Below are 23058 nucleotides of genomic sequence, written 5' to 3' on the forward strand. Positions count from 1 at the left end.
AATGGGACAAAACTGAGGCCCCAGAAATGTGTTGTTGTTGTTCAGTCACGAGTCCTGTCAGACTCTGTGACACCACGGACTGCAGCACACCAGGCTCCTCTGTCCTTCACTAGCTTCCAGAGTTTGCTCAAATTCATGTCCATTGAGTTGGGGCTGCCATCTAACAATCTTCATCCTTTGCTGCCCTCTTCTCCTTTTGCCTTCAATCTTTCCCAGCACAGGGTCTTTTCCAATGAGTTAGCTAATTGCATCAGGTGACCAAAATATGGAAGCCTCAGCTTCAGCATCAATCCTTCCAATGGGTATTCAGGATTGATTTCCTTTAGGATTGACTGGTCTGATCTCCTTGCAGTCCAAAGGACTCTCAAGAGTCTTCTCCAACACCACAGTTCAAAAGCATCAATTCTTCAAAGTTCAGGCATTTTTATGGTCCAACTCACATATCCATACATGACCACTGGAAAAACCATAGCTTTGAGTACACAGACCTTTGTCAGCAAAGTGATGTCTCTGCTTTTTTAATACACTGTCTAGATCTGTTGTAGCTTTCTTTTCAAGGAGCAAGTGTCTTTTACTTTCATGGCAGCAGTCACCATCCACAGTCATTTGGAGCCCAAGAAAATAAAATCTGTCACTGTTTCCACCTTTTCCCCTTCTATTTGCCATGAAGTGATGGGAATGGATACCATGATCTTAATTTTATGAATGTTGAACTTTAAACCAGGTTTTTCACTCTCCTCTTTCACCCTCTTCAGAGGCTCTTTAGTTCCTCTTTGTTTTCTGCCATTAGAGTGTTATCATCTCCATATCTGAGGTTGTCAATATTTCTTCCATCAATCTTGATTCCAGCTTGTGATTCATCCACCCCAGCATTTCGCATGATGTACTTTGCATATAAATTAAATAAACAGAGTGACAATATACAGCCTTGTCATACTCCTTTTCCAATTTTGAACCAGTTGTTCTATGTCCAATTCTGCTGCTTCTTGACTCACATAAACGTTTCTCAGGAGGCAGGTCAGGTGGTCTGGTATTCCCATCTCTTGAAGAATTTTCCACAAATTGTTGTGATCCACATAGTCAAAGGCTTTAGCGTAGTCAATGAAGCAGATGTTTTTCTGGAATTCCCTTGCTTTTTCTATGATCCAATGGATGTTGGCAATTTGATCTCTGATTCCTCTACCTTTTCTAAACCCAGCTTGTACATCTTGAAGTTCTCAGTTCACATACTGCTGAAGCCTAGCTTGAAGGATTTAGAGCATAAACGTACTAGTATGCGAAATGAGTGCAATTGTGCAGTAGTTTGAACATTCTTTGGCATTGCCCTTCTTTGGGAATAGAATGAAAGCTGACCTTTTCCAGTCCTGTGGCCACTACTGAGCTTTCCAAATTTGCTGGCATACTGAGTGTAGCACTTTAACAGCATCATCCTTGAGGATTTTAAATAGCTCAGCTGAAATTCCATCATCTCCACTAGTTTTATTCATAGTAATGCTTCCTAAGGCCCACTTGACTGGACACTCCAGGATGTCTGGCTCTAGTTGAGTGATCACACCATCGTGGTTATTCAGATCATTAAGACCCTTTTTGTATAGTTCTGTGCATTCTTGCCACCTCTTCTTAATCTCATCTGCTTCTGTTAGGTGCTTACTGTTTCTGTCCTTTATCATCCCCATCCTTGCATGAAATGTTCCCTTGGTATCTCCAATTTTCTTGAAGAGATCTCTAGTCTTTCCCATTCTATTGTCTTCCTCTATTTCTTTGCATTGTTCATTGAAGAAGGCTTTCTTATGTCTCCTTGCTATTCACTGGAACTCTGCATTCAGTTGGGTATATCTTTCCCTTTCCCCCTTGCCTTTTGCTTGTCTTCTTTTCTCAGCTATTTGTGAAGCCTCCTCAACCACTTTTCTTCTTGCATTCTTTTTCTTTGGGATGGTCTTGATCACTGTCTCCTCTGCAATGCTATGAACCTCTGCCCATTGTTCTTCAGGCACTCTGTCTAACAGATCTAATCCCTCGAAACTATTTCTTGCCTCTACTGTATAATCATAAGGAATCTGACTTAGGTCATACCTGAATGGTCTAGTGGTTTTCCCTACTTTCTTCAATTTAAGCCTGAATTTTGTAATAAGGAGCTCATGATCTGAGCCACAGTCAGCTCCTGGTCTTGTTTTTGCTGACTGTATAGAGCTTCTTCATCTTCAGCTGCAAAGAATATAATCAGTCTGATTTCACTATTGATCATCTGGTGACGTCCATGTGTAGAGTTATCTCTTGTGTTATGGGAAAAGGGTGTTTGCTATGACCAGCATGTTCTCTTGACACAACTGTTAGCCTTTGTCCTGCTTCATTTTGTACTCCAAGAACAAACTTGCCTATTGCTCCAGGTATCTCTTGACTTCTACTTTAGCATTCCAATCCCCTATGATGAAAAGGACATCTTTATTGGTGTTAATTCTAGAAGATGTTGTAGGTCTTCATAGAACCGTTCGGCTTCTTGGGCATTAGTGGCTGAAGGACAGATTTGAATTACCATGACACTGAATGGTTTGCCTTGGAAATGAACTGAGATCATTTAGTTTACTGATTCCTAGCTCCTGCTTGACCATGTCCAACTTACCCTGATACATGGACCTAATGTTAATTCCAGGTTCCTATGCAATATTTTTCTTTACAGCACTGGACTTGACTTTCACCACCAGACACATTCACATTTGAGCGTTATTTCCACTTTGGCTCAGCTGCTTCATTCTTTCTGGAGCTACTAGTAACTGCCCTCTGCTCTTCCCTAATTTCATATTGGACACCTTCTGACCCAGGGAGTTCACCTTTCAGTGTCATATCTTTTTGCCTTTTCATACTGTTCATGGAGTTCTTGAGGCAAGAATCCTGGAGTGGTTTGCCATTCCTCCTCCACTTAACCACAATTTGTCAGGACTCTCCACTATGACCCGTCCATCTTGGGTGGCCCTACATGGCATGGCTCATAGCTTCACTGAGTTACGCAAGTCCCTTTGCCATGACAAGGCTGTGATCCATGAAGGAGGATGAAAAAACAATGGGTCCACATAAATATTCCCAATTTTGATAAAACTGCAAAAGCAATTTAATGGAGGAAATGGTGCTGGAAAAACTGAACATAAGAAAAAAAAAAACTCGACCTAAGTTTCAAAGCATATACAAAAATTAACTCAAAATCAAAAGGGGCTTTACAATGTAAAGCCACATAACTTTTTAAAATAGGATAAAATCTTTGTACCATTTTACATTCCCACCATATGAAGGGTTCTCTACATCCCCTCCAGGATGTCACTTTTTAATTTTAGCCTGATAGATATATAGTGATATCTTCTTATGGTTTTAATTTACATTTTCCTAATGTCAAATAGTCAATCCTCATTCCAGTTCCCAAGAAGGGCAGTACTAAAGAATGTTCAAACCACTGGACAATTGCGCTCATCTCCCATGCTAGGAAGGTCATGCTCAAAATCTTACATGCTAGGCCTCAGCATTAAGTGAACCAAGAACTTCCAGACATCTAAGCTTTAGAAAAGGCAGAGGAACCAGATATCAAATTGCCAACATGTGCAGAATCATAGTGAAAGCAAAGGGAATTCCAGAAAAACATCTACCTCTGTTTCATCAACTACACTAAAGCCTTTGACTGTACGGACTATAACAAACTATGGAAAACACTTAAAGAGATGGGAATACCAGACCATCTTACCTGCCTCCTGAGAAACCTGTATGCAGGTCAAGAGGCAACAGTTAGAACCCAGTATGGAACTGACTGGTTCAGGATTGAGAAAGGAGTACAACAAAGCTGTTTGTTGTCATCCTGTTTATTTAACTTATACAGTAAGCACATCATGAGAAATGCCAGGATAGATGAGTTACAAGCTAGAATCAAGATTGGTGGGAGAAACATCAACAAACTCAGATATGTGGATGATACCACTCTAATGGCAGAAATCGGAGAGGAAATAAAGAGCCTCTTGACGAAGGTGAAGGAAGAGAATGAAAAAGACAACTTAAAACTACATATTAAAAAAAACCAAGATCATGGCATCTGGCCCCATTACTTCATGGCAAATAGAAGGAGAAAAGGTGGAAGTAATGACAGAGTTCCTCTTTTTGGGCTCTAAAATCACTGTGGATGGTGACTGCAGCCGTGAAATCAGAAGAGGACTGCTTTTTGGCAGGAAAGCTATGACAAACCTAGACGGTGTGTTGAAAAGCAGAGACATCACTTTGCCGACAAAGGCCCTTATAGCCAAGGCTGTGGTCTTTCCAGTGGTCATATACAGTTGTGAGAGCTGGACCGTGAAGAGACAGAGCACTGAAGAATTGATGCCTTCAAACTGTGCTGCTAGAGAAGACTCTTTAAGAATCCCTTTGACAGCAAAGAGATCAAACCAGTCAATCTTATAGGAAATCAACCATGAATACTCATTAGAAGGACTAATGTTAAAGCTGAAGCTCCAATATTTTGGTCACCTGATGCAAAGAGCCAACTCACTGGAAAAAACCCTGATACTGGGAAAGATTGAGGGCAGAGGAGAAGAGGGCAACAGAGGACCAGATGTTTGGATGGCATGACTGACTCAATGGATATGAGTTTGAGCAAACTCTGGGAGATGGTGAGGAACAAGGAGGCCTGGTGTGCTGCAGTCCATGGAGTCTCCGAGTCGGACATGACTGGGAGACTGAACAACAACAATACTAATGATGTTGAACATCTTTGCTTGGGCTAGGGCTGGCCAAAAAGCTCTTAGACCTGACAACAAAAGCATCATTCATAAAAGGAAAAATAAATAAACTGGACTTCACTGAAATTTAAAACCTTTGTTCTACAAAAAATCCTATTAGGAAGATGAAAAAAAATGAGCTACAGAGTAGGAGAAAACATTTGCAAATCATGTATCCAACAAAGGAGTAGTATCTAAAATACATAAAGAACTCTCAAACTTCAATGGCAAAAAAAACCCCAAACAATCCAATTAGAAAATGGGCAATAAAAAGAAAGATATTTCAACAAAGGTGATATACTAATAGTAAATAAGCACATGAAAAGGTCTTCAATAGCATTAGCATCAGGGAAATGCAAATTAAAACTGTAATAAGATATCACAAATATACCTACCAGAGTGGCTAAACTTTAAACGTGACATCCTGGAGGGGTGTCTGAGAACCCTTCATACATTCATAGTGAAATGTAAAATGATACAGTCACTGAAAACCGTTTGGCTGTTTCTTAAGAAAGGAAGCATGTAATGACCATACTATTCAGCAATTTTAATTTGGAGCATTTATCCCAGAGAAACACACAAACTCTATACATGAAGATCTACAGCAAATTTTATTTGTAATAGTCAAAACCTAGCAACAATGTAGATATCCTTCAATGGGTAAATGGTTAAGCAAACTTTGTACATCCACACCACAGACTACCACTCAGCAGGAATAAACTGTTAGTATACGCAACAGCCCCTGGATGATCTCCAAAAATTATGTTGACAGAAAAAAGCCAATCCCAAAAGGTCACATACAATGTTTTTCCATTCACATAACATTCCCGAAACTGAAGAAATAGAGAACAGACTAGTTGTTCCAGGGACTAAGGTGGAGGTGGGGATGGGAGGGAGGTGGGTGCGGCTATAACAGGAAGGATGCTTGGGGTAGTGATGGAAACGTTCTGTACCTTGACTGTATCAGTGTCAATATCCCGTTGTGAGATTGTTTTGTAAGATGTTACCATTGTGGGAACTGTGTAAAGGGTACAGGGAATCTAGGTACTGTTTCTTACAACTAACTCCATGTGAATCTACGATTACCTCAAAAAGAAAAGTTTAATTGAAAGAAAAATTCTTATCTCACCAGCGGCATAAAAGCAGACAGCCACTGGCCAAAGTCTGATGACCCCTTTCCTGGTCAGTTATATTACTGCAAGTATCTTCTTCCAGTTTTTTGGATTGAATTTATCTTCCTTTGTATTATCTTTCAAAGAAGCTAAAGTTCATAATTTTAATTTATCACTCCTCTTTTTTTCTGTATGCCTTAACAAGTCTTATTCTACTCTGAGGTTATAAAGAGATTCTTCTATACTTTTTCCTAAAAGTTTTAAAGCTTTGGTTTTCACATGTAAGTATGGTTCATCTAGAGTTTATTTTTGTGTATGAGGTAAGGCATGGATATAATTTCATATTTTTCCATATAAAAAAGCAATTGTCCAGATTCAATAACTGACGTGGTCTGTCCTTTCACCAGAGATGTACAACTCTACAAGAATAGTCATCAGATCAGATCAGATCAGTCGCTCAGTCGTGTCAGACTCCTTGCAACCCCATGAATCGCAGCACGCCAGGCCTCCCTGTCCATCACCAACTCCCGGAGTTCACTGAGACTCACGTCCATCGAGTCAGTGATGCCATCCAGCCATCTCATCCTCTGCCGTCCCCTTCTCCTCCTGCCCCCAATCCCTCCCAGCATCAGAGTCTTTTCCAATGAGTCAACTCTTCGCATGAGGTGGCCAAAGTACTGGAGTTTCAGCTTTAGCATCATTCCTTCCAAAGAAATCCCAGGGCGGATCTCCTTCAGAATGGACTGGTTGGATCTCCTTGCAGTCCAAGAGACTCTCAAGAGTCTTCTCCAACACCACAGTTCAAAAGCATCAATTCTTCGGCGCTCAGCCTTCTTCACAGTCCAACTCTCACATCCACACATGACCATAGGAAAAACCATAGCCTTGACTAGACGGACCTTTGTTGACAAAGTAATGTCTCTGCTTTTGAATATACTATCTACGTTGGTCATAACTTTCCTTCCAAGGAGTAAGCATCTTTTAATTTCATGGCTGCAGTCACCATCTGTAGTGATTTTGGAGCCCAGAAAAATAAAGTCTGACACTGTTTCCACTGTTTCCCCATCTATTTCCCATGAAGTGTGGGACCAGATGCCATGATCTGCGTTTTCTGAATGTTGAGCTTTAAGCCAACTTTTTCACTCTCCTCTTTCACCTTCATCAAGAGGCTTTTGAGTTCCTCTTCACTTTCTGCCATAAGGGTGGTGTCACCTGCATATCTGAGGTTATTGATATTTTTCAAGGCAATCTTGATTCCAGCTTGTGCTTCTTCCAGTCCAGCATTTCTCATGATGTACTCTGCATAGAAGTTAAATAAACAGGGTGACAATATACAGCCTTGACGAACTCCTTTTCCTATTTGGAACCAGCCTGTTGTTCCATGTCCAGTTCTAACTGTTGCTTCCTGACCTGCATACAAATTTCTCAAAAGGCAGATCAGGTGGTCTGGTATTCCCATCTCTTTCAGAATTTTCCACAGTTGATTGTGATCCACACAGTCAAAGGCTTTGGCATAGTCAGTAAAGCAGAAATAGATGTTTTCTGGAACTCTCTTGCTTTTCCTATGATCCAGCGGATGTTGGCAATTTGATCTCTGGTTCCTCTGCCTTTTCTAAAACCAGCTTGAACATCAGGAAGTTCACGGTTCACATATTGCTGAAGCCTGGCTTGGAGAATTTTGAGCATTACTTTACTAGCGTGTGAGATGAGTGCAATTGTGCGGTAGTTTGAGCATTCTTTGGCATTGCCTTTCTTTGGGATTGGAATGAAAACTGACCTTTTCCAGTCCTGTGGCCACTGCTGAGTTTTCCAAATTTGCTGGCATATTGAGTGCAGCACTTTCACAGCATCATCTTTCAGGATTTGGAATAGCTCAACAGGAATTCCATCACCTCCACTAGCTTTGTTCGTAGTGATGCTTTAGTTTCTCCATTTGCAAGAGCCTCTTTTGGGGGGCTCTCTATTGTATTTTATTAGTCTTAAATATTCATAGGCTTTTAAACTTCCACATAAATTTTAGAATTAGCCTGTTCCATTCCTGGGAAAACCTGTGGGAATTTTTATTGAAATTATGCAGAATCAACAGATTAATTTGGGGAGAACGACTCTTAAATAACTCTTTTTCTATCTTCCTATCCACGAACATCAAACTTTTACCATAAGACTTTCAATAAAACTAGCTTATTTCCCCCATAGGCCATGCTCACCTTTCACTGGATTCATTTCTATGTACCTTAATTTTTTTAATTGATCTTATGAATGTTATATTAAAAAATTATTTTGTTGTTTATTCATGGAAACATAAATAAAACTGATTTATATATATCTGATATATATCCAACTACCTTATTAAAATGTTATTTCTAATAATTTATGAATTATTTAAGTTTTTCTATGTAAAGAAACATCATCTTTAAATAATGGGCTTTGTTTCTCCTATCCCAGTATTTATGCCTTTAACTTATTTTCCTTACCTTACTAGATAAAAGTATATCCTTGTCTTGTTCCTATTTTTAATGAGAAAGCTTATAATGTTTTTCTATTTAAATATTATTTTCTGTAGAGTTTTAGAAGATAGCCTTTATCAGGTTAAGAATAACTTTTCACTTCGAGCTGCTAAAAATCTTTATTTTTAAATCATAAATTAGTGCTGAATTTTAGCAAATGCTTTTGCTGTGTCTAAAGTGATCATATGGTTTTCATTCTTTAATCTGTTAATGTAGTGAAAGTTATTGTTTTCTTTATTTTTCTTTTTTTTCCTGGCCTTACCATAAGGCTGGCTTGTGGGATCTCAATTCCCTGACCAGAGTATGAACCCAGAATCAAAACCCAGAATTCTAACCACTAGGAAATCATGGAACTCCAGATTTATCATTTTTTTAATGTTAAATTTTTGTATTTTTGGAAAAAATCCAACTGCCATTACAATCTTCATCAGCCAATATTGACTTCATTTGGCCAATATTTTGTTTAGAAACATCGCATGTGTATTCCTGTGAGAGAAGCCAGCCTGCAATTTCTCTCTCTCATAATCTCCTGCCTGATTTATTATCAGGGTTATACTGGCCTCAAAGAATGAACTAACAAGTATCTCTTTTATTCCTTAGAAGAATTTATATAATATCAGAATTTTCCGTTCCTTGAAAATTCAGTAAATTTGCCTATAAAACAAATCAGAGCTTGGTGTTTTCTTCACAAGACGATTCTAAACATTGATTCAACTGCTTTATAGATATAGGACTAGCAGGTTCTTATATTAGTTTTGAAAATGATATACTTTAAAAAACAGGTCCATTTCTTCTAAGTTTTCAAATTTATTAGCTTATATTTTAATATCAGCTACATCTATAGTTATGATCTCTTTTTTAATACTAATGTTTATTCCCTTTTCTCTTTTCTAATGAATCATTCCAAAAGTTTTTCTCATTAATCTCTTTAAAGAATCAAATTTTGACTTTATTGATCTCTTCTATTGAAGCTTTGTTTTTTACGCTTCTTGTTTCCCCTCCAGTTTTACGGAAATATAACTGACAGATAACTACAGCTTTGTTTACAAAATTAAAAATTCTTTTATGAAAGGGAAACAAGAAGTGCTATTTTTATTTCTTTATGGCTGCACTGTGCCTCAGTTGCTACACAGGTTTTCTTTCTGCTTGGGGCGAGGGGAGGCCACTCTCCTTGCTGTGCTCACTGCGATGGCCTCTCTTGCCGCACACACAGCTCAGGCTCTAGATGCGTTGGCTTCAGCAGCCGCGGCACGCGGGCTCTACAATGTGGGCTCAGTTGTGGCCCACGAGCTTAGCTACCCTGTGGCACGTGGGATCTTCCTCGAGCAGGGATAGAACCCAAGTCCCCTGCATTGCCAGGCCGATTCTTAACCAACGGGCCACCAGGGAAGTCCACAAAATTTTTAAATTTTAAAAAACTTTGTTTTAAAATTTTTGCTGGGACTCCCTGGTGGTCCAGTGGTTAAGACTCCGTACTCCCAATGCAAAAGGCCAGGGTTCGATCCCTCTCAGGGAACTAGAGCCCACATGCCACAATTAAAGATCCTGCATGCCTCCACTAAGACCTGGTACATTCAAATAAATAGATATTTTTAAAAAAAATTTTGTCTGTTCCTTATTTGGGTTTATTTTTACTTTTTACCTACTTCAATCAACTGTAAGCTCATTTATTTTCACCATGGCTTCTTTGCTCGTTTAAGCATTCAATATTACATACTTCCCCATAAGTATTGCTTTTGCTGCATTCAACTTCTTTATTTTTTTGGTTGTACTGGGTCTTCTTGCTGCGCACAGGCTTCCTCTCGTTGCAGTGAGCGGGGGCTACTCTTTGCTGCAGTGAGCAGGCTTCTCGTTGCGGTGGCTTCTCTTGTTACGGAGCACAGGCTCTAGGTGCATGGGCTGCAGTATCTGCAGCACACAGGCTCAACAGTTGTAGCATGTGGGCTCTAGAGCACATATATCCCACAGCTTTTGATAAGAAAAAATTTTCCTTATTGTTCAGTTCTAAGTACTTTCTCAAAAAAAATTTTTGGCTGAGCTGTGTGGCATGCAGGATCTTAGTTCCCCGACAAGGCACTGAACTCATGCCCTCCATAATGGAAGCCTGAAGTCTTAACCACTGGACCACCAGGGAAGACCTCTTAAGTATTTTTAAATTTCTCTGATAATTTCTTCTTTGACCTACACGTTATTTACTTAGGAATATGTTTTTAAATTCCCAAAAGCATGGACATTAGTGTTCATCTTTTGGTTACTTATTTCTAATGCAAAAGCACCAGAAATGGTCCTGAGAAATTATATTCATCCAAAAGGAAAAAGGTGAGCCTCTAAACACTCTTTTCTAGTACCTAGTTCTGGCATGACAGTACTTACCCGTCCCAAACAACCATAAAACTGGACAAAATACACAAATTAACTGTTTCTGGTACACACTAATGATAGTGAATAGCAGAGTGCAATTTGCCTGAGAAAAGGAAAGCACGGGTCAGGAGCCCACACTGACTCTGGCCCCTTGCCGGGGGGACATTTTCCCAATTCACAGCCAAGGCAAGCAGAGCCTCGGCAGTCAGTGGCAGTCCCCCTGAGCCGAAGAAACACACAGAAGAAGTTTGGTGCCGGGAATTTATGAGATGGGGTACCACTGAGAAAGGAGTAGAGAAAAGCCCCAGAAGTCTAGGAGCTAACCCCAGGTCCTTGGTTAAATTCTAAGCTGCCCATATGCAGGGTAGGTCCTGGGAGGCCTTGGAGAGAAGAGCTGTTGTAGAAGGTAGAGAGTGAGCTAAGAGAGGAATACAGGTATCAGTACAATGCTGGGAAGATAACGGAGTTCCAGCCCAGCCGGAGTGGAGCATGCTAAGTACCCTGACACCCTCAGCCTACAAGGTCGGATCTTAGGAAAAGGATTTTGCCTAAGAACAAAGGCTCAAACTGAAGCATACCAGTCCCCAAAAAAGAAAACCAACTTTAATAAGATCGAAAGACCACCTCGTGATTTCATTTTTGCTAGGAAAAAAGTCAACACTATTTAGAGAACATAATATAAAGTCTCTGTAATACAACATCCACAGTATCCAACAAACAGAAAAAAAATTACTGTAAGAAGCCTTTACTCTTAAACAAGGAGGTAAATGTCAACAAAAGCAGACCCACAAATGACCCAGGTGTTGGAATTAGCAGAAAATTATTTTATAACTATAATAAGTATATTAAAGAACCTGGAAGAAAAGATAAACAAAATAGGTGAAAAGATGAAAGAGTTCAGGAACGTCCCTGGTGATCCAGTGGTTGAGACTCCGAGCTTCCACTTCGGGGCACTGATTTGATCCCTGGTTGGAGAACGAAGGGGGCTTCCCAGGTGGCACTAGTGGTAAAGAACCTGCTTGCCAATGCAGGAGATGTACGAGACGTGGGTTCAGTCCCTGGGTTGGGAAGATGCCCTGGAGTAGGAAATGGCAACCCACTCCAGTATTCTTGCCTGGAGAATCCTATGGACAGAGGAGCCTGGGAGGCTACAGTCCAAGGGTCGCAAAAAGTCAGACACGACTGAAGCGACTCAGCACTCAAGCACGCACGTGTGGAACGAAGACGCCACATGCCTCAAGGCCCAGCCAAAAAAAAAGGAAAAGTTCAGCTGAGGAATGGGGGGTAAGAACTAAATGGAAGTTGAAAACTACACTATCCAAAATGAAAAATGCATTAGATGGGCTTAATAGCAGATTGGACGTAACAACAGAAAAGGTTAGAGATTTCCAAGACAGGTCAGTTTGAAGAAGTGGGCAAGCTGTGACCATACCTATAACTGAGAGCCGTGAGCAAGGTGGTGTGAATTATTTTCAGCAGTTCAGAGAGGTTGAGAGCTGAGTTCAACTAGGAGAGGAGTTGTGCAAGATATGACTTAGTGAGCTAAGGGAATTAAGGTAATCTGAATGAAGGCAGCTATGGTTCTGGAATCTAAGCTAAGAAGGGAAGTGAGGGAGTAGAGTGTTGAAAAGTGAAGAAGTGGCAGGGGCAGTGTTTCGAGTCCCAGTGTGCCCAATTGTTAGACTGGGGGTTTCAGAGCCTTGCTACTCAAAAAGTGGTCCCAGGACTAGGGGTGCCAGTCCAGTTGGCACTTGTGGCATGGTGCCACAACTCTCAGGCCCCACCCATATGCACTCAATCAGCATCTCTGCAGGTAGCGCTCAGCAAGCGGTTTAACGAGCTCAGCGGTGACTCTGATGCTGCTAAAGCTTGAGAACTGCTCTTCTAGAGTAAGAGAGCTGCAGAGAAGTGGTGAGGGGCAGCGTGGGATGCTCCAAATGGATATTTTGGAGATGTTCAATTATGAGCCATGACAAGGTCTGAGATATAATTCAGGGAACAGGAAACTGTGACCGAGTGAAAGGAAAGATCACTGAAGATAAATGGTCTGGGAAATAAGGGGTCAGACTCTTAAGATAGATCATCCACAGGACGCAATCTGAATGTCAGTAAGAGAGAAAGACGGTGAGTCAAACGCTAAAGTTATCAATGAGTAACAGGGCATAACAGAATGCCAGGTGACTGCAACCAAGAAGGTCAGTACGTGGCGTAATCTGACAGCCTGCCCTTCCAAGAGAGAGGGTTTAAAGACAAAGGAAGAAAAACAGTTTGGAACTAGCAAAGGGAGCCACCTCTGGCACGCTTACTGTTGGAGATTCTAACCCACCTCTCAACTCCCATCTCCAACTTCTCTAGCCTTGGCTGACCTTGTTAATTGCCTACCAATAGGCATTCTCTCTTCCCTTGCTGACAGATTCCCAAGTTTAGCAACAGTGTGCCTATTTTAAAAGCTACATTTTCCAGCCTCCTTTGCACTGAAGGTCACCAGTTGCAGCTCTCCCTGACAAAATGTAAGCAAAATTGTGATAGGGCTCCTGAGAATGTGCCTTTTATGAGAACACAGGCTCTGGACCCTCTGCTTCTCCCCCTCTTCCCACCTGGAACCCTGGTTAGCATCATGGAGTTCCCATATCACCCTCGGACCCCCTACTTTCTGAACTCTTCTACAGCAAAGAAAAGCAAATAGCTTTGCTTCTGGTTCACCTTCACCTACATAGAGCCTGCTTCATTGGAGGGAAGCTCCTGGAGGTTAGTCATGGGCCTTCTCTATCAGCAAAGGAAGCCCCCACCAGGCACTGCCCCACCATTAACTCTCATGTTCCCAGACCTCATACCTGTTTCCCTGCCAGGAAGGATCAGGTTTTACTCACTTTTGTCTTCCTTACCTTCCACACCAGCAGCCAGAACAAGGCTATGCAAACAACAGATACAACTGTTTGCTGCGTTAAACAAGTAAAAACCTCAATTTCAGTAACCTAGGTGGAAAAAGCCCTGACTGAATTGCCTAATAACCCTTTTTGTCCTTGCCAAGAATACAGCCTTCCTTTCATTTCAAAGTTCCAGGTTTTCTATACCAACCTTGCTCCTGACTGTTAAAGTCATAAAGTTTCCTAATTTCATCCCAGCCCCTGTTTTGTCCACTGTTTAAGATGGGACAGAAAGAGAGAACAGAAAGCAGAGTCATCTAAGCTCTGAAGAGTGACCACAGATGGGCTTCCCTGGTGGCTTAGTGGTAAAGAATCAGCCTGTCAATGCAGGAGACACAGGTTTGATCCCTGGTCCGGGAAGATCCCACGTGCCATAACTACTGAGCTTGTCTTCTAGAGCTTGAAAGTAACAACAACTGAGCCCACATGTGCCCTAGACCCCATGCCACACAACAAGAGAAGGCCCTGCAATGACAAGCCCATGCACTGCAACTAGAGACGAGCCCCTGCTTGCCGCAACTACAGAAAAGCCCGTGTAGCAACGAAGACCCAGCACAGCCAAAACTAAACAAACAAACAAAAAAGTGACCACAGAGCAACCCTGAGAGTAGAGAGGCCAGGCACCTACCAGAAGCTCCTGGGGCCGCTCAGTCACATCAGGGGTCCTCTTGGGAGACCTGTTATTGGAATTCACGTACAGTTTTCGCTTGTGGAAGAGCTTCCCATTCAGTGCCTGGATCGCAAGTGCCACTTTCTGCGTAGAGCCCAGATCTACGAATGCGAAGCTGCAAAGGAAGGAGAGGGCAGCTCTGAGCCCAGCTCAAACAGAGCCGCAGGGGGGTGCCGAGCCGAGGAATGGTCTCCTCTTCCCTCTGAGGGGACAGGAGAGAGGCTGGGCCACTTCTACCACACAAGGAGGCCACCAGGACACCCAGGTTTGGGCTGGGCAGTGGGGGAGCTGGTCCTGGGGTTCCTGGGGACTGGGAGACATGCGCTGACCCTTTCACCATATACCATAGGGCATGGCTCTGGATTTCCTTCACACTGCTCCCCACAGAAGTTCAAAGTCCTTTTACTGCCTTGAACATAAGAAAGGAAAAATATGAGTAGGTCCCAGATTTCAGGGGCAACCAAGGCTGAGGGAGATTCACTAACTTGCTTCGAGTCAGAAAACAGAGAAAGGACAAGACCAAAAGTAAACCCAGGGCTCTGGACTTCTAACCCAAGGTTGTATGGATAAGGTAGTATTAGCTGCCGAGTCGGAGGGTTAAATGTGGAAAGGGGGTTTCCCAAACGTCCCTCTGCCAAGTCACAGTGGGCGTGGCTTTGCGAGTTGTTGAGCTTGTCTGCAACATCAGTGCATCAGCAAAATGGACAAAGAGGAAAGGAGTTGCTTCCCAAAGAAAACAAAGGAAGAACAGTCATTACCATCTGCAGCCATTCTGGACTCGGTGGACATGGAGAGGGCTGAAGTCCTTCAGAAGGCACCGAATCTCCTCCTGCAATGGCGGGGTTTAAAAGCGATACAGAGACCTGAAGACGAAACTGACAGCTGGCTCTCAAGGGTGCAGATCCCCAGCCAGCTAGGCCATTATCAGCTGAACAAAGACTTAAGGAGAACCGATGATGTGCTGAGTGTGCCAGGCTCTGTGCTCAGCGATGCAAATACAGAGGCAAGAAGGCTGTAAGCGCTGCCTTCAACTGCAGTTCAACAGACGTGTGGGGCCCTGACAAGACCATCAAGCAAACAGGTCATTTTACCAGAGGGTATGAAATTCCATGAGGAAGTACAGAGGCCTCCGGGAGAACAGTCTGGGTATCAAACCCAAATTTGGAGAGAAAAGAAGTGCTCAGGGTGGGCTCCCAGGTGGAAGTGACTTTCAATTTATTAGGAATCTCTAGGCCATCTCCCTTTCATCGCTACCTAGGCGGGAAGGCATTTTTAATTGAGTCTGCTGACTCAGTCCTGTATTCATGGCAACTTCCCTTCGTTTCTTTCCTGACACGTCCGACAGCAAACATGAGCTACCCACAAGCCTTATGCCAAGTGTTACAGGAGATATGAATTTGAACTTGACATAAGTCTTGGACTCAAGGAGCTTAGAGTTCATAAACGCATGATCTCTGTTTAACGGATGGGGCAGAGTGACGTCTAAGTCAAGTCCAGAGGGGCTGCGCATGGAGGGAGCACACTCTTCTCTGGTCAGCTGCTGATCGAGCTGTCTGCCATGCCTGCTCTATAAGGCTCCCCACCCCTACCAACCACCCCAACTTTCCTCACTGCAGCCAGGCCTCTACCGCCTGGGGACACGATCCCCTCCCCTGGACATCTCTCCATCTAATTCTCAACTCTCCCTCCTGCCTGCCCTCAGGCTCCCTCTCCCGTGGATCCTAGTCCCACTCCCATCCCTGGGCTCCAACCATAACTGCCCTCCCTTTTTTGAGATAACATCTACCCAACCCTGATGCCCTTTTGAGCAACACCCTATTTTTTCTCTTTTTCTGCCAAATGTGTAGAAAGAGCTGTGTCCGCCTATTGCCTCTGTTTCCTCCCCGCCCACTCCCTCTGGCTGCAGCTTGGCCGCTGTTCCTGCTCCACTGAAAATGCGTTCTCGCAGGTCACGGATGCGCTGCCCACGGCCGTAGCTTCCCCTCAGGCCTCCGTGTCAACTCTTACCTGCATCTCCCTCCTTTCACCTTCCCCAGCTTCTCCACTGGCTGTTACCAATGCAAATCCCACACCTGTGATGAAAACTAATGTTTCCCGAGAAAATTCTACTTCGGGAAAATGTATATTTATACCATCTTCTGTTATTACCAATCTAAAGTCACTTTATTGGCAAGGGAAGAGAAATGCATAATGTATAGCTCATTTTTCCGAGTCTTCATATTTATATTACATTTAAATTCAAATTTTCTAATTTGCTTTTACTTTTAAATATTTAATGTTTATTACACATAAATCTACAAGATGCTGAGCAACAAGCAATTTGTGAGTTCAAGCAATATGTGCTTAGCATTTTCAGTTTATAAAGCACTATCATATGCCTTATTCCATTTGATCTTTAAAACCACCCTATGAAGTGTATATTATTATTGTCCTCATTCTCAAATGCATAAAATAAAGATCATCGAGATTAAGTGACTGCCTTAAGATTACACAGCTAATTTAGAGTCAAGATTTGAACTCAAGTCTTCTAACCTCAAATCCTGCATTCTTTTCATGATATCATGCAAAATGATACCTTTCTTCTGGTCAGATTTTGCTATTATTAAAAGAGAATTCCTGGGCAGTCCAGTGGTTAGGGCTCTGTGCTTTCACTGCCGAGGGCATGGATTCAATCCCTGGTCGGAGAACTAATATCCCCAAAGCCATGTGGTACAGCCAAAAATAAATCAATGAATAAATGATGACATAAGAGAAAACTCCCATATTTTTGTGCCTTCAGTGTCAGGAAACCATAGCCTTGGGCCAAATCCAACCCACCACCCTTTTCCTAAGTGTTACTGGAGTGCAGCCACGCCTGTTCATTTACGTATTCTCCATGGCCGCTTTCAGGGCCCAGTGGCAGAGCATCTGCAACAGGGGATCATGGCCTGCGAAGCGTAACACCTACTACCTGACCCTCTGGGCCTTCCCAGGTGGTGCTAGTGGTGAAGAACCTGCTGCCGAGAAGCTGGTCCAATCCCTGGGAAGATCCCCTGGAGGAGGGCATGGCAACCCACTCTAGTTTTCTTGCCTGGAGAATCCCGTGGACAGAGGAGCCTGGTGGGCTACAGTCCACGGGGTCACACAGAATCAAACACGACTGAAATGGTTTAGCATGCACGCATCTGACCCTTCCCAGAAAACTTGGCAAACCCTTCTCCTACAGCAATGATCCTCAATTCTGATTGCACATAAGATTCAGCTGGAAAGTCACTTTAAAAAAAAAAAACAACAAAAAAACTACCTACCAGAGTGATGCCTGGCCCACCCCAGGTAAACAAAATCAGAATCTCCGAAGTTGAGATTAAAGCAGTATTTTTAGCAATATTTTTAAAAAGATGATGGCAATATGCAGCCAAGGTCAAAAACTACTATTCCCTGGTATCAAACTGATTTAGGAAGCGCTCATTTTCAGAAAATGTGCTCGAGTGTAAGAAGAGAGAAGAACCACCACTACCACATACACACAAAAGAAACTGCTGACTTCTTTCCATCCGTGGTTCATCAATCAGTGCTATCAGTGAGGTCATCTTAGCAGCAGGTGTTGTTCTTATTGATAGTTAGCATAAGGAACTACGAAAACCTAAAGGCATAACCTATGACATTATTTTTCTGCCCCTTAATAGTTCAGTTTGTTTATTTAAAAATTTTTTTTACTATATATTTGACAGGAAGCTTAATACTTTAAAATTGCCTCATATCCCTTAGGGTATCTTTTACGTATCATTTTAAATAACTAAAATTAGTTATTAGGATATTTTAATTACCAAAGCATTAGATGTTTATTATAGAAAAGTTTGAAAATACAGATAAGCAAAATAGAGATATCACCCATAATCTTACCACCAAAACATGAGTACTGTACATAGAGACTAAGGGATCATACAGTATCCTCTGCTTCATAACCTATTTCACTTATTAATACACTCCTTTCAATCATTACAAAAAAACATCTACTGTAGCTTGCCAATAATTATGGCACGAGCATTTATGGGCCACTGACTTCGTGCCAGACAGGCAGAAGGTTATGGCAGTTACCTGCATGCTAAATGATTCCATATCCCCTGGACAGCAGTGATTTAGCAGCAGGACAACACCAAGCTAGTGTTGGTAAGGATAAAGGAATTCTGCTGCTGATGCTGCTGGCAGGAGTGGGGGCCTCTCTCCCTTCCTGGCCCAGCCGTGTGCACCGTGTGGCTCTGGCCCCACACCCAGGTGAGGTCCTAGAGACACGCATGTAGACATGCCAGTGCACTGAAGCTCTGTTTAAAGTGGAAAAAGGACTTCCCCAGTGGCATGGTGGATAGGAATCTGCCTCCCAATGCCAGGGACACGGGTTCGATCCCTGGTTGGGGAAGACCCTGTATGCCATGGAGCAAGCCCATCTGCCACAACTACTGAGCCCTTGCTCTAGAGACCAGGAGCTGCAACTACTGAAGCCTGAGCACTTAGAGCTTATGCTCAAGAACAAGAGAAGCCATCACCATGAGAAGCCTGCACATCAAAACTAGAGAGTAGCCCCCGCTCCATGCAACTAGAGAAGGCCCGTGCGAAGCAACAAAGACCCAGCACAGTCAAAAATAAAGGAAGAAAAGAAAGTGGCAAAAACTGGGAAACATTTAACTTGAGCCATGTGATTTGACATTTCTGCAGATAAAAACTGGTCAAGTACCAGCACTTTCTTATGATCCAAGCTAAGCATCTGAATGTTTATTGGCATCGCATGTATGTGCCAACACAGATACATTTTTTAAAAAATGTATGAAATGATAAAAGTCATAGAGAAGAGAAAACACACAGAGGAGAGAAAGTGGGGTATCCCCATCACCTGAGCTCCCTTCCTCCCAGGACACACCCTGGACCCCACTATTACCAAGGACCGCCCACCTCCAGATGGCAACTTCGAGTCCCTGCTCTCCAACCACCTTCCTTCTCACACCTCTAGCTCCCCAGCTCTATTCTCTGGGTCTGTGATCCTTCAAACTCTGCCACTTTCCCACCGTCCCGCAAACTCCCGACCCTATCCTGACTCTCTGGCCATCCGTTCCGCCCCACCCTGCCCCGCCCCACCGGCCCCTGCCTTCCTCTTTCCACTGTGGTTGATCACTGACTGCGGGTCATTTCCTGGTTCAGTGCTTCTGGCATTCCTACTACATATTCCTAATCATCAACTGCCAGCCTCCCCAACAAAACTACTGCAGTCTACTTCCACTCAGACCTTCCTTGCCCTCTTTCTACTCAGCAGATAACCCCGATTCTTTGCTGAGGAGAGACAAGCAATCAAAAGGAACACCCAGCCCCTGCCACGACATCAGTCAACCTCCCTGTACCCGTGTGCCCCCCTCTACATAGAAGGCCCGTCCTTGCTCCAGACAACCCCTCTTAACCTTCTCAAGGTCTTTCATACTAAACGATCTCCCCTTTTTCCTGCATTAACTACCCTCCCCACTGGGTGGGCATACAAATGAGCTCTAATATTTACCATCTAAATACTTAAAGACACGTAAGTAACACCTTTGACCTTACAACCCCCTCCTGCTCCCACCCCGCTTCCTATCCTTCTTTGTTACAAAAATCCTTGAAAAACTTGTCTGTACTCACTGTCCATTTCCCTCTAATTCATTCAACAAATGATTATTAAGTGCCTACTCTGTGCTAGAAAATGTCTTTCGTGCCATGAACAAGGTACCCAAAGGCTCTCCCCTCCTGGGGCTGATCTCTTTTTTTTTTTTTAATTTTAAATTTATTTATTTTTAACTGAAGGATAATTGCTTTACAGAATTGTGTTGGTTTCTGCCACAAATCAACATGAATCAGCCATAGGTAAACATATGCCCCCTCCTTCTGAACCTCCCTCCCCACCCCACCCCTCTAGATGGTTACAGAGCCCTGGTTTGAGTTCCCTGAGTCATACAGCAAATTCCCACTGGCTATCTATTTTACATACGGTCATGTACACTTCCATGCTTCTCTCTCCATACATCCCACCCTCTCCTTCCTCTGCCCTCTGCCCCGCCCCCGTGTCCATAAGTCTGTTCTGCATCTCCATTGCTGCCCTGAAAATAATTTCAACAGTACCATCTTTCTAGATTCCACATATATGTGCAAGTATATAATGTTTGTTTTTCTGACTTACTTCACTCTGTATAATAGGCTCTAGGTTTCCACCTGTTATTTATTTATTAATTTGGGTGCACCAGGTCTAAGTTGCAGCACACAGGATCTTTGATTTTCCTTGCAGCATGAGAAGTCTTATTTGGAACATGTGGGATTAGTTCCCTGACCAGAGATTGAACCCAGTCCCCCTGCACTGGGAATGTGGAGTCTTAGCCACTGGACCAGTAGGGAAGTCCCTCCTGGGACTGATCGTATTTAGGAAAGACAGATAACTAATTAAAATCAATGAGAAATGTGCATGGTGAGTTCAACGGTATTAAGCAGACATATTAAGTCAGAGAGGTGACTTATCAAACTACAAACAACTAACAGACAAATGTCATCGACTGTCTCAAAAATATCTTTTAACGACTGTTTTGTCGCAGTCAGGGTCAGAACAAGGTCTACTTATTCTGTTTGGTCATCATTTCTCTTAGGTCTCCTCTAAACATCTTTATATCAGATCTCCCTGCTTTAATTTTTCCATGACTTTGATGTGTAATATAGACCAGGTCAGCTGTTCTGTAGACAAGAGTACTGCTTCCTTATTGTAAGCGTTTAACTTGATCTTCTATCCCCACCCCCGTTTCCTTTAGACTAGAAGTTAGCCATGGAGCTTTCACATATAGGTTATTATTTACATTTTTGGCTAGAATACTTTACAGATGGTGTGAGATCTTCTTCACTAATATGACATCATTTTAGGAGACTTACACCTGGTTGTCTCACTTTAGGTGACGCTAAATTAATCAATAAATTCAGACAGGGACTTCCCTGGCAATCCAGTGGTTAAGACTCCACACTTTCACTGCAGGGTCAAGGGGTCAATCCCTGCTTAGGAAACTATGATCCCACATGCTGCAAGGCTCAGACAAAAACAAACAAAACACAAATTCAGACAGTAACAGCCTGATCCTTTCATTATAAAACTGCCCATCAATATTTTATCTAATGAATCTACCATGCTCTGATAACCCCCGTCTGAAACAGGTATTATGGTTTGCAAAACGATGATTTTCAATCGTTTCCTCTGCATTGATGAGCTAGAGCTCCTCTGGAAAGAACTTTCTCTCATTCACTAGTGTTAGTCATTTGCCCTGAAATGGCACTGGTGTTAGAAAAGCAAGATAAACACTTAACCTTTTCCTTTAATTACCAAGTTTTATATTACTGAACTATTTCTTGCTATCTTCAATGTGTCCAGTGAGTTTATGTATTATTTCTTTAGGTATCACTACAAATCATTGCTTTTTATCACTAGTAAGTTCTAATCAAAGGTAGTCATTAGTATTTTCGAAACATGAATCGTCCCATTTTTGGCCCACGGGACCCTCTTTTTGCTTGTTCTTATGTCTTTTTATTTGGAAACTTTTAAACATGTATCAGTTCAGTTCAGTCACTCAATCCTGTCTGACTCTTTGAGACCCCATGAATTGCAGCACGCCAGGCCTCCCTGTCCATCACAACTCCCGGAGTTCACCCAGACTCACGTCCATCGAGTCAGTGATGCTATCCAGCCATCTCATCTTCTGTCGTCCCCTTCTCCTCCTGCCCCCAATCCCTCCCAGCATCAGAGTCTTTTCCAATGAGTCAACTCTTCGCATGAGGTGGCCAAAGTACTGGAGTTTCAGCTTTAGCATCATTCCTTCCAAAGAAATCCCAGGGCTGATCTCCTTCAGAATGGACTGGTTGGATCTCCTTGCAGTCCAAGGGACTCTCAAGAGTCTTCTCCAACACCACACTTCAAAGGCATCAATTCTTCAGCGCTTAGCTTTCTTCATAGTCCAACTTTCACATCCATACATGACTACTGGAAAAACCATAGCCTTGACTAGACGGACCTTTGTTGGCAAAGTAATGTCTCTGCTTTTGAATATATCTAGGTTAATCCTAACTTTCCTTCCATGGAGTAAGCGTCTTTTAATTTCATGGCTGCAATCACCATCTGCAGTGATTTTGGAGCCCCAAAAAATAAAGTCTGACATTGTTTCCACTGTTTCCCCATCTATTTCCCACAAAGTGATGGGACCAGATGCCATGATCTTAGTTTTCTGAATGTTGAGCTTTAAGCCAACTTTTTAAACATGTATAGAAAACAGTATAACAAATTCCTATATACCTGTCAGCCTCAATTCAAAAAAAAGGGAGCAAATAAGGGCACCTGTTCCCTGTTTTCACTCCTTTGTGCTATAGCACGAGTCCCCAGGAAAGCCTTACCCAGAAAAAAAAATTCTTAACTCAGGGACACTCTGATTTCATCTATACCTCTCCCTACCATTAGGCTATTCTGAAATAAATCTCATCACCTCATCACTACATCTGTAAACATTCCAGCACATAGCTCCAAGGAAAAAGTATCTCACCTCTAATTACAACTTCTCCCTTCCCTTCAATCAAACCCTAATAGCCTTTGAGAGGTTTCTAGCTTTCTGGCACATAACAGCTCCAAACCTGGACTCTAAGAAGGTATAGTTCCTTTCACTGGGGAATGGTATTTAAAGTGAGCAATCTAGGATCTTATTGCCACTGGGTTGTTAA

General features: G+C 42.6%; 1 protein-coding gene across 3 annotated transcripts in view; it reads right to left on the reverse strand.

The window, feature by feature from the left end:
• TDRD10 (tudor domain containing 10) overlaps positions 1-23058 on the reverse strand; it is a 54910-nt gene that overhangs the window by 18761 nt on the left and 13091 nt on the right. For all 3 annotated transcript variants that reach the window (XM_061404752.1, XM_061404751.1, XM_061404753.1), the window contains 2 exons: positions 15084-15154; positions 14284-14440 (listed from right to left, as the gene is read on the reverse strand). In XM_061404752.1, the coding sequence (XP_061260736.1) occupies positions 14284-14440; positions 15084-15154 (228 nt within the window). The remainder of the gene's footprint in view (positions 1-14283; positions 14441-15083; positions 15155-23058) is intronic.

Source organism: Bos javanicus, chromosome 3, assembly GCF_032452875.1.
Source record: "Bos javanicus breed banteng chromosome 3, ARS-OSU_banteng_1.0, whole genome shotgun sequence".
NCBI lineage: Eukaryota > Metazoa > Chordata > Mammalia > Artiodactyla > Bovidae > Bos > Bos javanicus.